At 41.9% G+C, this 15885-nt stretch overlaps 1 protein-coding gene across 1 annotated transcript in view; it reads right to left on the bottom strand.

The window, feature by feature from the left end:
• The window catches only part of LOC129827616 (X-linked interleukin-1 receptor accessory protein-like 2), a 471721-nt gene that overhangs the window by 13858 nt on the left and 441978 nt on the right, over nucleotides 1-15885 (bottom strand). The window contains exons 8-10 of the mRNA XM_055888620.1: nucleotides 13188-13333; nucleotides 2176-2316; nucleotides 1651-1827 (exon numbers count right to left, since the gene is read on the bottom strand). Coding sequence (XP_055744595.1) covers nucleotides 1651-1827; nucleotides 2176-2316; nucleotides 13188-13333 — 464 coding nt within the window. The remainder of the gene's footprint in view (nucleotides 1-1650; nucleotides 1828-2175; nucleotides 2317-13187; nucleotides 13334-15885) is intronic.

Genomic DNA, 15885 nt, shown 5'->3' with positions numbered 1-15885 from the left:
ATGGCAAGACTTAAAAATGGTTGTCTAGTAATGATCAACAAGCAACTTGACAGAGCTTGACGAATTATTATACATTCCAGGTGTGCAAAGCTCTTAGAGACTTTTAAATGTTTTTAAATGTTATTATTTAACCTTATTTGTCCAGGTTAGTCTCATTGAGTTAACATCAATTTTTCAAGAGAGACCTGGTCCAACCAAGACAGCAGCAGGGGGGAACAATGTTTGAGGCACTGTATGTACAGTATCAGGGGTGTCCAGACTCCAGACAGGAGGTGAATATGGGATTTTGGAGAATATATTAATGTTGTTGCCTATTTTGACTGCAATACAGAGGCTCTATGCTAATAGAGTTCAAATATGGCCAAAAAGATTAATATATTTACAATGTTTACATACATTATATTAATTGACATACAGATGTTTAATTAGTAATGACATAGGCATACACATTATGTTAACCTTTCCTTGGCAATGTCAGTGGATTTGATTTGAAATGCTCTTCCTTTCATCTCTTGCCAGTTCCTAACAAAATTAATGATGGAAGAGCAACAACACATTGCAATTTCACGGTCAATTTGCAGTGCATAAATAATACAATTTGTATGAGCGGGACTGAGCTGGAGAGCTTTTTATTTTTTCTCACGCATTTTTTTCATTTGCTGATGATTATGTAAATCAATTAATACAATTAAGTACCAGTGAAACTGTTACTCTCTCTCTCTCTCTCGCTCTCTCCCCCTCCCTCTCTCTCTCTCCTCAATATTTTCTCTTTCTGAACAAATTAGGTGTTTAAACACATTGTCATTTGGTTATGTTGTCCTGATCTGTAAATGTGTTGGTATTAATCATGGCAGACTGCCTCTCAGTGAACTGAACACTTCTCTATAATTCATTACCTATGCAGCAATTTCCCAACTATCAATACACCCTACTGAGTCCCATGGTGTGCCTGTGAGTAAATAGAAGCATGGCTTGGACCAGCCTAAGCAGTTCAGGATTTATTTTGGATGCACTGCATGTTAAATTAGGCAAGGAATGGACATTAGTTTCTAAGTTATTTGGGGGGCAAGGAGGGAGCATAATGTATATATTTTTTGTATAGGGCAAAATGACATCCATGGAGGGATGTGTTTGTTTGGCCGATCTGTATGTGTCTGTTGGGGCTTGGTGAGTGTGTGTGTGTGTGTGTGTGTGTGTGTGTGTGAGAGAGAGAGAAAGAGTGTGTTAGCTTGCGTGCGTGCACATTTGATTGTGTGTAAAGAGGAAAACCAAGGTGAATTGACATGTATCAAGCTTATGTAAAACTCTGGTAAAACACAACTGCAGTTGGTGAATTTAATTTCCTCTCTGCCTTTACCATACATGTAACTATTTGACACCACTCTCACGTAAGACGCCAACACCAATAGAGTAGCTGCCTGGAAGGCTTGTGGGGATCCAGCATTGACAGATATGCAGGCCCACAAAAACACACCACAACACACACCACCTCATATAGATTGGCTTTTCTTTCTCTGAATGTGAAGCAATGGCAAAAGGAAGACAGCCAGAGGAGATTCCTCTTGACAGTCAACTGAATTCTGGGCATCAGGGAGAAGCTCTACCATGAGGGACAGCGATGGGGGATGGATGAAGCGGGGGATCACTCACTGCTGTGACTGCTGGGGATGAGGTCCCGGTCGGGGATGAAGAGCTTGTATCCGTAGTGTTTCTCCAGAACATCTGGGAGGATCTCCAGAGCAAACTGCTCCTCTTCACTGGAGCCCCTGTCCATGGAATCCAGCTCAACTCTTGTGTAGGACAGATAGGCATCATACTCCTTGTTGTCTGTGGGTGAAGAAACCAAATAAAATCGTGAAACTTAAATCCTAAAACAAAGCAGTGTGGATACAGACAACTATGGGATAAGTGGTCAGAATGGGAATTTATTCTGAATTCAGCCTGTGTCACTAAAATAAGGGTCAGAGCACCGGCTGTAGTTCTTGTGAATTTCAAGCACATCATTTTCACTTAGGTGAATCCTTAATACGGTGAGAAAACGGCTTCTGTCACAGTCTCCGGGCCACTGACATTTTTCCTACTCTGAGACTTACACTGGCTCTCAGGGGAGGGGTATAGGCCCAGAGCTGGCCATGTAGGACACGCCCAGCCCAGCCCCAGGTGACAAACACTCACCGTCCTCTGTCTCGTCACCCCCAAAGTGCCTCCGGTAGCAGAGCATGATCTCCACGTTGTAGCACTTGTAGATGGCCGTGAAGAAGCCCAGTAGCAGCAGGATGGCTCCCAGTCCACCAGCCAGCTCTAGCCTGTACATGTCTGGTACAGGAGATAGATACATACAGAGAGAGTTATGAAGGACTGAGGAGAAACTGCTAAACAGCCACAACAATAACATTACCCACCACAATTCCTCTGTATCTTTCTACTAAAGAGTGTTTTCTTTGCACTGTCAACAGAAGCTTTCGTTCAGAGTTGTTGGGGCCCTTTAGGGTTTAGTAATTTCCCAGTGCTCTGTGAGGAACTATAATTTACATAAACATGGCATAAAGAGGGAGATATGGGAATGTGTTTTCACTGTATGCTTTCACACACATTATTGAACGTCTGTTTGTGTGTGTGTGTGTGTGCGTGTGTGTGTGTGTGTATGAAAGGGGCCTGGGGTTGCAAAACTAGCAATAATCCTTTATGTTGGCCCCGCTGCCATTCACCAAATATGAGCCATCAATCTTAGCTGCAGTCACTCCAGATGATAGCAGCATAATTTCTCATCCTGGATCCGCCATTCATTACACTATCTGTCGGGCCACTCGTCACTGACACACATCACTGTGTTACTTGGTCGGTTGGTGTGAGAACGCATTCATCTGTGAAATCATCATAAAACCTTTAGGAAGAGAACGATTATGGTTGGCATGCGTGTGTGGTCTATGGATTTCATATACAGTACATATGGTAACATTACCTATTTTGATCAACAAAATGATCAATGATCCTTGATCATTTTGTTGATCAAAATAGGTATTTAATTTAATTCGGCAAGTCAGTTAAGAAAAAAAAAAGCTGTCTCAATGACAGCCTAGGAACAGTGGGTTAACTGCCTTGTTCAGCGGCAGAACGACAGATTTGTTGCTTCCCAACATGCTATTCGTTAACATATTTCCCTCAATTTGAAGGGCTATCTAAATTATACAGTTCACTGTATGCCTCTAAGCCTAAAGTTAATAGGTTAAAATTATGCTGCTTACTCATTAATGGATATATTTGCTTGAGGGGCCGAAAAAGGTTGTTTTCTTTGCGAAAAGAGACACTTAAGGCACAAGTTGAGATGATGACTCAGCTCTTTGGGAGGTTAGGAGGGTATTTGGGAGGAATCTTTCATGCGATATTGTAACGTCAAATGGGTACTGTAAGAATTGTCTTTGATTCCAATAGAATGCTTTTGCCCTTTGTGACCTACTACAATACTGTGTTGGTGCAAACAGATGTCGGATCTTAATTTGAGACGGTTTGCTACAGCAGGAAAATTATTATTATGTGGATTATAATTAATGGACATTTTTGTATGGGTTGTACGGGAAAATCAAGTCTGAAATATCAAAGTGGAAATTAGAAACTTCAGAAGCCTTTTAAACCTCAAATGCACTACAAGTTTTACATTTCCTGCTGCAACAAAGTTCTGCTGAAACAGGGTAATCAAATTAAGATCCTACACCTGTGCAAAGAAAAACAGATTAAAAAAACATGTACATTTCTCACGTGTTTTTCCATCGTCATTTTTTTTCTATCCCCACAAGGGATATTTTTACACCCGCACATTTTTTAAATGTTATTTTCACCACCTCCAGCTACATCTGGCCTCCCATTCAGGGACCCACCAGGACCGACACTGCTTAGCTTCAGAGGCAAACCAGCTGTGGAATGCAGAGTGCTATGCTGCTGGAATGAATAATAACTTGCAACTGGAAAAAAAGCAACGAAAGCATAGGGTAACAACCAAAGAGAGGGAAAATTCCAGTTTGCTCCTTCAGTGTCTTTAGATATTTTTGTCAGATGTTACAATGGAATACTGAAGTATAATTACAAGCTTTCATAAGTGTCAAAGGCTTTTATTGACAATTACATAACGTTGATGCAGAGTCAATATTTGCACTGTTGACCTTTCTTTTTCAAGACCTCTGCAATCTGCCCCGGCATGCTGTCAATTAACTTCTGGGCCACATCCTGACTGATGGCAGCCCATTCTTGCATAATCAATACTTGGAGTTTGTCAGAATTTGTGGGTTTTTGTTTGTCCACCCGCCTCTTGAGGATTGACCACAAGTTCTCAATGGGATTAAGGTCTGGGGAGTTTCCTGGCCATGGATCCAAAATATCGATGTTTTGTTCCCCGAGCCACTTAGTTATCACTTTTGCCTTATGGCAAGGTGCTCCATCATGCTGGAAAAGGCATTGTTCGTCACCAAACTGTTCCTGGATGGTTTGTGAGTGAGCCCATTCCCTTTGCTGAGAAGCAACCCCACACATGAATGGTCTCAGGATGCTTTACTGTTGGCATGACACAGGACTGATGGTAGCGCTCACCCTGTCTCCCCCGGACAAGCTTTTTCCAGATGCCCCAAACAATCGGAAAGGGGATTTCTCAGAGAAAATGACTTTACCCCAGTCCTCAGCAGTCCAATCCCTTTACCTTTTGCAGAATATCACTATGTCCTTGTTGTTTTTCCTCCTGGAGAGAAGTGGCTTCTTTGCTGCCCTTCTTGACACCAGGCCATCCTCCAAAAATCTTCTTCTCACTCTGCGTGCCGATGCACTCACACCTGCCTGCTGCCATTCCTGAGCAAGCGCTGTACTGGTGGTGCCCTGGTCCCGCAGCTAAATCAACTTTAGGAGACGGTCTTGGCGCTTGCTGGACTTTCTTGGGCACCCTGAAACCTTCTTCACAACAATTGAACCGCTCTCCTTGAAGTTCTTGATGATCCGATAAATAGTTGATTTAGGAGCAATCTTACTGGCAGCAATATCCTTGCCTGTGAAGCACTTTTTGTGCAAAGCAATGATGACGGCACGTGTTTCCTTGCAGGTAACCATGTTTGACAGAGGAAGAACAATGATTCCAAGCACCACCCACCTTTTGAAGCTTCCAGTCTGTTATTCGAACTCAATCAGCATGACAGAGTGATCTCCAGCTTTGTCCTCGTCAACACACACCTGTGTTAACGAGAGAATCACTGACATGATATCAGCTGGTCCTTTTGTGGCAGGGCTGAAATGCAGTGGAAATGTTTTTTTGGGATTCAGTTCATTTGCATGGCAAAGAGGGACTTTGCAATTAATTGCAATTCATCTGATCACTCTTCATAACATTCTGGAGTATATGCAAATTGCATCATACAAACTGAGGCAGCAGACGTTGTGAAAATGTATATTTGTGTCATTCTCAAAACCTTTGGCTATGACTGTACATGTATAAGAAGACAACATATAGTCATTACAAGCAGTGTAGTTAAGCCAAAAATAAATATTTAGTGGAGTACAGCACAGGGTAGCAGTAGATCATCAACTCAGATATGAAGCGGGACTAGACCATTTAACCAGTATTGGCTGCCATATTTTGTAAAACATTGGACTTCTATTGGAGGTATTGTATCAAATCTTTTCCATATGTATTACATTCCCTAAATCCTGTAACCACATTTCAAAGGTAGGTATAGTCTCCAATTTCCAAAATTGCAATATGAGCCTTTTGGATAATATAGTACAAAGAGAGACAGCTTTCCCCTCTTGGTTATTCCCATCAACTGTACCAAACGGAGCGATCAATGGGTCTGTGGCTATAACTCTATCGAAGGCTTTAGATAACTTCTTATGGCTGGGGGCAGTATTGAGTAGCTTGGATGAATAAGGTGCCCAGAGTAAACTGCCTGCTACTCAGTCCCAGTCGCTAATATATGCATATTATTAGTATATTTGGATAGAAAAAACTCTGAAGTTTCTAAAACTGTTTGAATGATGTCTGTGAGTATAACAGAACTCATATGGCAGGTAAAAACCTGAGAAGAAATCCAACCAGGAAGTGGGAAATCTGAGGTTGGTCGTTTTTCAACTCATTCCCTATTGAAGATACAGTGGGATATTGGTCATGTTGCACTTCCTAAGGCTTCCAATAGATGTTAACAGTCTTTAGAACCTTGTTTGATGCTTCTACTGTGAAGGGGGGCTGAATGAGAGGGGATTGAGTAAGGTCTCTCCCAGAGTGCCACGAGCTGACCATGCGCATTCATGTGAGAGTTAGCTTGAGTTCCATTGAGTTTCTGAAGACAAAGGAATTCTCCGGTTGGAACATTATTGAAGATTTATGTTAAACATCCTAAAGATTGATTCTATACTTCGTTTGACATGTTTCTACGGACTGTAACGGAACTTTTTGACTTTTCGTCTGCTCCTAGTGAACGTGCTTCTTTTTGGCTTGTTTGGGCTCTGAGCGCCGTACTCAGATTATTGCATGGTGTGCTTTTTCCGTAAAGTATTTTTGAAATCTGACATAGCGGTTTCATTAAGGAGAAGTGGATCTAAAATTCCATGCTTAACAGTTGTATCTTTTAGCAATGTTTATAATGAGTATTTCTGTAAATTGATGTGGCTCTCTGCAAAATCACCGGATGTTTTGGAACTACTGAAAATAACGCGCCAATGTAAACTGAGATTTCTGGATATAAATATGAACTTTACCGAACAAAACATACATGTATTGTGTAACAAGAAGTCCTATGAGTGTCATCTGATGAAGATCATCAAAGATTAGTGATTAATTCTATCTCTATTTCTGATTTTTGTGACTCTGTTTGGCTGGAAAAATGGCTGTGTTTTTGTGACTTGGCTCTGACCTAACATAATCGTTTGTGGTGCTTTCGCTGTAAAGCCTATTTAAAATCGGACACTGTGGTGGGATTAACAAGAAGTGTATCTTTAAAATGGTGTGAAATACTTGTATGTTTGAGGAATTTTAATTATGGGATTTCTGTTGTTTTGAATTTGGCGCCCTGCACTTTCACTGGCTGTTGTCATATCGATCCAGTTAACGGGATCTCAGGCATAAGAACATTAGTAATCAAAAATGAGAGCCCAGTAAGCATGTAACTTAGGACATGTCCAAAATAAGTGGGTCAACGTCCCCTTATCCTGCTTGCACCTCTCACACAGTGGTGAGGTGTCTGGGAATGTTTTATGCAGTTTCATTTTTGAGTAATGTAACCCGTGTATCACCTTAAACTGTACAAGGTTGTGTCTGGCCTTCACTGAACTGTGGTATATATTCCTTCTACCCAGTCCTCATCTGAGATTTTTGAACCAAGTTCTTGTTCCCAAGCCCTTTTAATAATGTCTGTGGATACCTCTATGTGGGCCTGTAGCACATCATACAGTCTAGAGACCGACCCTTTTGAATGGAGTTTGACAAGGATCAGGCTATCTAATGTAGTACTATTTGCCTTAATGCCATACCATGGGATATGTGTCCTTAAGAAATTCCTGATTTGGAGGTACCTGAAAAAATTTGTTGTTGGCATGTTAAACTTACCCTGTAATTGTTGAAATGAAGCTAACTGACCATCAATGTATAAGTTACCAGTTGTTGTGAGCCCCTTCTCCCTCCACTGTGAAAACACCACATCATCCAATGCAGGGTGGAAAGCATGATTCAGGCAAATCGGGCTGTCAATGTATACAGTGGGTATGTTAAGAAAATACCTAATCTGTTTCCAGATCCTAAGAGTATGACAAATGACTGGATTAGAGTCATAAGTGGCTTTTTTTCACATATGATGGACTTTTAACAAGTGCAGGGAGTGAGGAACGTTGACAGGAGGCCTGTTCAATCAAAAGCCATGAAGGCATATCATTCTGTCGCATCCCAGGTAAACTTTCCCTCCAGAAAGACATAATGTTCAGATTAGCAGCCCAATAATACAGTTTAAAGTGAGGAAGGCCAAAGCCCCCCTCTATCTTGTGCTTGTATGAATGCTCCTTTGAAATTCTGTCTTCCTTGTTAAGAGTAGCAAGGGGTTCCACGGCTATAGCGAAGACAGCAGGAGAAATAGGGCACCCTTGTCGGCAACCCTTGAACAGGCAGAATGACTGCGACATTTCCTGATTGGTTACCACGGACGACATTGGGTGTGCATAAATAATTCTTATCCAATTAATAAATTCCTTTCCAAGCCCGAAATGCTCCAGAACCGACATCATATACTTCCACTCAATCTGATGAAATACCTTCTCTGCTTCAAGAGCAATTACCACTGCCTCAACTTTATGATCATGATATGTTGAAAAGGCGTCTCAAATTGTAGTATATATGTCGGCCCAGGATAAAACCTGTCTGGTCAGGGTGTATGATGTCAGAAATATATTTTTTCAATCGGTTTGCCAATATCTTTGTCAACACCTTATTTTCTGTGGGGAGTAACAACACGACAAGACGACATCTCCATGGAATCTCTATCTTTTTTCAAGATCAGTGCTATTGTAGCCTCAAACAGTGTTTGCGGGAGTTTGGCATTTTCTTTGGAAGGTTTAAATCTTCGAAACATAAGTGGAGCTAGACTTTCCCAGAGCTCTACGGACAATTTCTTGCACCTGAAATCAATTTCGAGTAGCAAAGGGTCTGAATACTTATATAAATAATGTATTTCTGTTTTTATTTTTAATACATTTGCAAAAAAATTGTGGGGTATTGTGTGTAGATTGATGAGTAAAAAAAAAGATTTAATACATTTTAGAATAAGGCTGTAACGTAAAAAAATTGTAAAAAGTCAAGGGGTCTGAATACTTTCAGAATGCACTGTATATGTTGGGTTCTGATGGGGTATGAGAGTTTAACTAAGTTCATGAGGCATTTGTAAGTTATATTCTTCAAGAATCAATGGGTATACACTACCGGTCAAAAGTTTTAGAACACCTACTCATTCAAGGGGTTTTCTTTATTTTTACTATTTTTAATTTGTGGAATTTCTTTCCTTCTTAACGAGCCAATCAATTGTGTTGTGACAAGGTAGGAGAGTATACAGAAGATAGCCCTATTTGGTAAAAGACCAAGTCCATATTATGGCAAGAACAGCTCAAATAAGCAAAGGGAAACGACAGTCCATCATTACTTTAAGACATGAAGGTCAGTCAATATGAAACATTTCAAGAACATTTAAAGTTTCTTCAAGTGCAGTCGCAAAAACCATCAAGCGCTATTATGAAACTGGCTCTCATGAGGACCGCCACAGGAATGGAAGACCCAGAGTTTCCTCTGCTGCGGAGGATAAGTTCATTAGAGTTAACTGCCTCAGAAACTGCAGCCCAAATAAATGCTTCACAGAGTTCGAGTAACAGACACATCTCAACATCAACTGTTCAGAGGAGACTGCGTGAATCAGGCCTTCATGGCCGAATTGCTGCAAAGAAACCACTACTAAAGGACACCAATAATAAGAAGAGACTTGCTTGGCCCAAGAAACATGAGCAATGGACATTAGACCGTTGGAAATCTGTCCTTTGGTCTGGAGTCTTGGAGATTTTTCGTTCCAACCGCCGTGTCTTTGTGAGACGCGGTGTGGTTGAACGGATGATCTCGTGTATTTCCCGCTGTAAAGCATGGAGGAGGAGGTGTGATGGTGTGGGGGTGCTTTGCTGGTGACATTGTCTGTGATTTATTTAGAATTCAAGGCACACTTAACCAGCATGGCTACCACAGCATTCTGCAGCGATACACCATCCCATCTGGTTTGGGCTTAGTGGAACTATTATTTGTTTTTCAACAGGAGAATGCTACAGGCTGTGTAAGGGCTATTTTACCAAGAAAGAGAATGATGGAGTGCTGCATCAGATGCCCTGGCCTCCACAATCCCCCGACCAAATTGTGATGGTTTGGGAGGAATCGGAATGCAGAGTGAAGGAAAAGCAGCCAACAAGTGCTCAGTATATGTGGGAACTCCTTCAAGACTGTTGGAAAAGCATTCCAGGTGAAGCTGGTTGAGAGAATGCCAAGAGTGTGCAAAGCTGTCATCAAGGCAAAGGGTGGCTATTTGCAGAATGTCAAATATAAAATATATTTTGATTTGTTTAAGACTTTTTTGGTTACGACATGATACCATATGTGTTATTTCATAGTTTTGATGTCTTCACTATTATTCGACTATATAGAAAATAGTTTAAAAAAACTTGAATGAGTAGGTGTTCTAAATCTTTTGACCGGTAGTGTATATCGTTAATTTCTAAGTCCAAAAATGGATGTAGCAACTACGTATTTCCCCTTTAACAGGCAGGGACCTTCACACAGCAGAACTATGTTGCCATTTGAACGTGATCAATTAACCTGCCCCCTGAAAAATGTATTATGTCCACGGTCCTGTGAATGTCCCGCAAAATATTTTCCACATTTGGGCTTTTTGGATGCTACTGCAACATGTTAACACCATCTTTTCAGATGTGAGGAGAATAACATTATTTCAACCCCACAAAGTAAGATTTTCACAGTTGGAGTTTCTTATATCTGAAACTGCAAATTAGATTTTCACTTTCACAAGTGGAATTGCAAGTTCACACATATGAAACTGCAAATGTGATTTTCACATGTGAAAATGAAATTCCACATGTGAAAGTGAGATTTTCACATTGAGGTTTTTTACAAGTGAAACTGCAACTTTGATTTTCATATGTGAATGTTTTTCCCAAGTAAAATTAAATATCAGATTATCACGTAAAGGTTTTTAACATGTTAAACTACAATTCACATGTGAGGTGAAAACATGTTATTCTCGTCACATGTGAAAAGGTGGTGTTAACATGCAAACTGTCAATTTAATACATGTGAAAACATGGTTCCACGTAAGAAAATGTGATTATCAAGTAAAACTGCAAATTTGATTATTTATTGGTTGTAGTTTTTATTGCACTGAAGCTATGAAACATAAATTTGACTCGATCAGATCTGCCCTTCCAAGACAAAGACAAAAGGGGATCAAACTCTGCTCTCTGCAAACTCATGCTCTTTCAGTATCTACCTATAGATCTATACCTATCTCAATACGATCTCTTCTTAAATGTATTTCTTTCTCTCTCCAGATCTGAGTTCAGCCAGGCTACTTACAACAGTCATACAGATTGTTGGAGGCATATACAGTTGAAGTCGGAAGTTTACATACACTTAGGTTGGAGTCATTAAAACTTGTTTTTAAACCACTCCACAAATGTCTTGTTAACAAACTATAGTTTTGGCAAGTCGGTTAGGACATCTACTTTGTGCATGACACAAGTCATTTTTCCAACAATTGTTTACAAACAGATTATTTCACAATTCACTGTATCACAATTCCAGTGGGTCAGAAGTTTACATAGACTAAGTTGACCCTGCCTTTAAACAGCTTGGAAAATTCCAGAAAAGTATGTAATGGTCTTTAGAAGCTTCTGATAGGCTAATTGACATAATTTGAGTCAATTGGAGGTGTACCTGTGGATGTATTTCAAGGCCTACTTTCAAACGTAGTGCCTCTTTGCTTGACATCATGGGAAAATCAAAAGAAATCAGCCAAGACCTCAGAATTTGTTTTGAGACCTCCACATGTCTGGTTCATCCTTGGGAGCAACGCCTGAAGTTTCCACGTTCAACTGTACAAACAATAGTACGCAAGTATAAACACCATGGGACCACGCAGACGACATACAGCTCAGGAAGGAGATGCGTTCTGTCTCCTAGAGATGAATGTACTTTGGTGCGAAAAGTGCAAAGCAATTCCAGAACAACAGCAAATGACCTTGTGAAGATGCTGGAGGAAACAGTTACAAAGTATCTATATCCACAGTAAAACGAGTTCTATATCGACATAACCTGAAAGGCCGCTCAGCAAGGAAGAAGCCACTGCTCCAAAACCTCCATAAAAAAACAGACTACGGTTTGCAACTGCATATGGGGACAAAGATCGTACTTTTTGGAGAAATGTCCTCTGGTCTGATGAAACAAAAATAGAACTGTTTGGCCATAATGACCATTGTTATGTTTGGAGGAAAAAGGGGGAAGCTTGCAAGCCGAAGAACACCATCTCAACCGTAAAGTACGGGGGTGGCAGCATCATGTTGTGGGGGTGCTTTGCTGCAGGAGGGACTAGTGCACTTCACAAAATAGATGGCATCATGAGGCAGGAAAATTATGTGGATATATTGAAGCAACATCTCAAGACATCAGTCAGGAAGTTAAAGCTTGGTCGCAAATGGGTCTTCCAAATGGACAATTTTTTATTTTATTTTTTTATTTTACCTTTATTTTACCAGGTAAGTTGACTGAGAACACGTTCTCATCTGCAGCAACGACCTGGGGAATAGTTACAGGGGAGAGGAGGGGGATGAATGAGCCAATTGTAAACTGGGGATTATTAGGTGACCATGATGGTTTGAGGGCCAGATTGGGAATTTAGCCAGGAGATGCGTTCAATGACCCCAAGCATACTTCCAAAGGTGTGGCAAAATGGCTTAAGGACAACAAAGTCAAGGTATTGGAGTGGCCATCACAAAGCCCTGACCTCAATCCAATAGAAAATGTGTGGGCAGAACTGAAAAAGCTTGTGCGAGCAAGGAGGCCTACAAACCCGACTGAGTTACACCAGCTCTGTCAGGAGGAATGGGCCAAAATTCACCCACATTATTGTGGGAAGCTTCTGGAAGGCTGCCTGAAACGTTTGACCCAAGTTAAACAATTTAAAGGCAATGCTACAAAATACTAATTGAGTGTATGTAAACTTCTGACCCACTGGGAATGTGATGAAAGAAATAAAAGCTGAAATAAATCATTATCTCTACTATTATTCTGACATTTCACATTCTTAAAATAAAGTGGTGATCCTACCTGACCTAAGACAGGGAATTTTTACAAGGATTAAATGTCAGGAATTGTGAAAAACTGAGTTTAAGGTATTTGGCTAAGGCTAAGGTGTATGTACATTTCCGACTTCAACTGTAGCATGACACAGAGTATTAGACAAGTGAAGAAATGGGGATTTAATTGGTCAGTGCCCAAGTCGGCAAAGGGTATTATGCCATGACGCCGCACCCCTCCCAAGGGAAACATTACCCATAAACCTGTCTGCCTAAAGTGTTACTGTCTCAGCAGTATTATCAGCAGACAGCAGTGGTGTTGAGGCCTGGCCTACCTCTCTTCTGCAGGATGGCGCTGCCACTCCTCCGTCCAATGTGGTTCTCCACATAGCAGGTGTAGTTTCCCAGATCCGTCTCCTCCACCGCGTCGAAGGTTAAGGACAGCTCCACCTCCTTTTCCCCCAAGTGTTCATTCAGCACCCTGTGTAGAAGAAGAGGAGGGGGGAGGAGAGAGAAGAACCTCAGGGGAGGTACCATAGCCCAGAGTATACAGGTCACCACTGAGGTACATAGTGGGGGGGTAGAAACACACCTCATATAGTGGTCTGTTTTCAGAGCCAGGCCCTGGTTTCACAATGCAGCTAACAAGAGTTCAGCGCAGAGGTCATACTCGTTAGGCAGAGATTATTTTCTCATTACAGTGGAGCTGGAGATCAAACACACACACACACGCGCACACGCACACACACACACACGCGCACACATAGGGAGGGGGGAGGGAGACATTGCGGCATCCAAAACTGTACTGATGTACCTCCACGGTAGGAAGGATAATGATGTACCTCCACGGCAGGAAGGATAATGATGTACCTCCACGGCAGGAAGGATAATGATGTACCTCCACGGCAGGAAGGATAATGATGTACCTCCACGGCAGGAAGGATAATGATGTACCTCCACGGTAGGAAGGATAATGATGTACCTCCACGGTAGGAAGGATAATGATGTACCTCCACGGCAGGAAGGATAATGATGTACCTCCACGGCAGGAAGGATAATGATGTACCTCCACGGTAGGAAGGATAATGATGTACCTCCACGGCAGGAAGGATAATGATGTACCTCCACGGCAGGAAGGATAATGATGTACCTCCACGGTAGGAAGGATAATGATGTACCTCCACGGTAGGAAGGATAATGATGTACCTCCACGGTAGGAAGGATAATGATGTACCTCCACGGTAGGAAGGATAATGATGTACCTCCACGGTAGGAAGGATAATGATGTACCTCCACGGCAGGAAGGATAATGATGTACCTCCACGGTAGGAAGGATAATGCTATACATTAAATTACATTTTATTAGTCGCATTCGCCGAATACAATAGGTGTAGACCTTACCGTGAAATGCTTACAAACCCTTATGCAGTTCAAGAAAAAGAGTTAAGAAATTATTTACTAAATAAACTAAAGTAAAAAAAATAAAAAAAGTAACACAATAAAATAACAATACCGTGCGGTAGCACAATTTTTTTGGCCTTCCCCTGACACCGCCTAGTATATAGGTCCTGGATGGCAGGAAGCTTGGCACCAGTGATGTACTGTACTTGGTCTCAGTGATGTGTCGTACGCACTACCCTCTGTAGCGCCTTATGGTCAGATGCCGAGCAGTTGCCATACCAGGTGGTGTTGTCACGACTGTCTTGGTGTGTTTTGACCATAATAGTTTGTTGGTGATGTGGGCCCCAAGGAACTTAACTTTCGACCCACTCCACTACAGCCCTGTCGGCCCTATTTTCCCTGTAATCCACGATCATTTCCTTTGTCTTGCTCACGTTGAGGGAGAGGTTGTTGTCCTGCCACCACACTGCCAGGTCTCTGACCTCCTTCCTATAGGCTGTCTTGGGCACAGGGACTATGCTGGTCTGCATGAAACATGTAAGTATTGCAGACTCGGTCAGGGAGAGGTTGAAAATATCAGTAAAGACACTTGCCAGTTAGTCCTCGCATGCTCTGAGTACACATCCTGGTAATCCGTCTGGCCCCGCAGCCTTGTGAATGTTGACCTGTTGAAAGGTCTTGCTCACATCGGCTACGGAGAGCGTCGATCACACAGTAGTCTGGAAGAGGTGGTGGTCTCATGCATGCTTCAGTGTTGCTTTTCTCGAAGCGAGCATAATAGGCATTTAGCTCGTCTGGTAGACTCGCGTCACTAGGAAGCTTGCAGCTGGGTTTCCCTTTGTAGTCCATAATAGTTTGCAAGCACTGCCACATCAGGCGAGCATTAGAGCCAGTGTAGTAGGATTCAATCTTAGTCCTGTATTGACGCTTTGCCTGTTTCATTGTTCACCTGAGGGCATAGCGACATTTCTTATAAGCATCCGGATTAGTGTCCCGCTCCTTGAAAGCGTCAGCTCTAGCCTTTAGCTCGGTGCAGATGTTGCCTGTAATCCTTGGCTTCTGTTTGGGATATGTACGTACGGTCACTGTGGGGACGACGTCGTCAATAAACTTATTGGTGAAGCCGGTGACTGAGGTGGTGTACTCCTCAATGCCATTGGATGAATCCCAGAACATATCCCAGTCTGTGCTAGCAAAACAGTCCTGTAGAGTAGCATCCGCGTCCTCTGACCACTTCCGTATTGAGCGAGTCACTGGTACTTTCTGCTTTAGTTTTTGCTTGTGAGCAGGAATCAGTAGGATAGAATTATGGTCAGATTTGCCAAATGGAGGGCGAGGGAGAGCTTTGTACACGTCTCTGTGTGTGGAGTATAGGTGATCTAGAGTTTTCCCCTCTGGTTGCACATGTGACATGCTGGTAGAAATGAGGTAAAATGGATTTAAGTTTGCCTGCATTAAAGTACCCGGCCACTAGGAGTGCCGCTTCTGGATGAGCATTTTCTTCTTTGCTTATGGCCTTATACAGCTAGTTGAGTGCGGTCTTCTTGCCAGCATCGGTTTGTGGTGGTAAATAGACGGCTATGAAAAATATAGATTAAAACTCTCTTGGTAGATAATGTGGTATACAGTTTA

Source organism: Salvelinus fontinalis, chromosome 29, assembly GCF_029448725.1.
Source record: "Salvelinus fontinalis isolate EN_2023a chromosome 29, ASM2944872v1, whole genome shotgun sequence".
NCBI lineage: Eukaryota > Metazoa > Chordata > Actinopteri > Salmoniformes > Salmonidae > Salvelinus > Salvelinus fontinalis.
The sequence above is the reverse complement of the archived record's forward strand: the minus strand, read 5'-3'. Positions and strand labels throughout refer to the sequence as shown.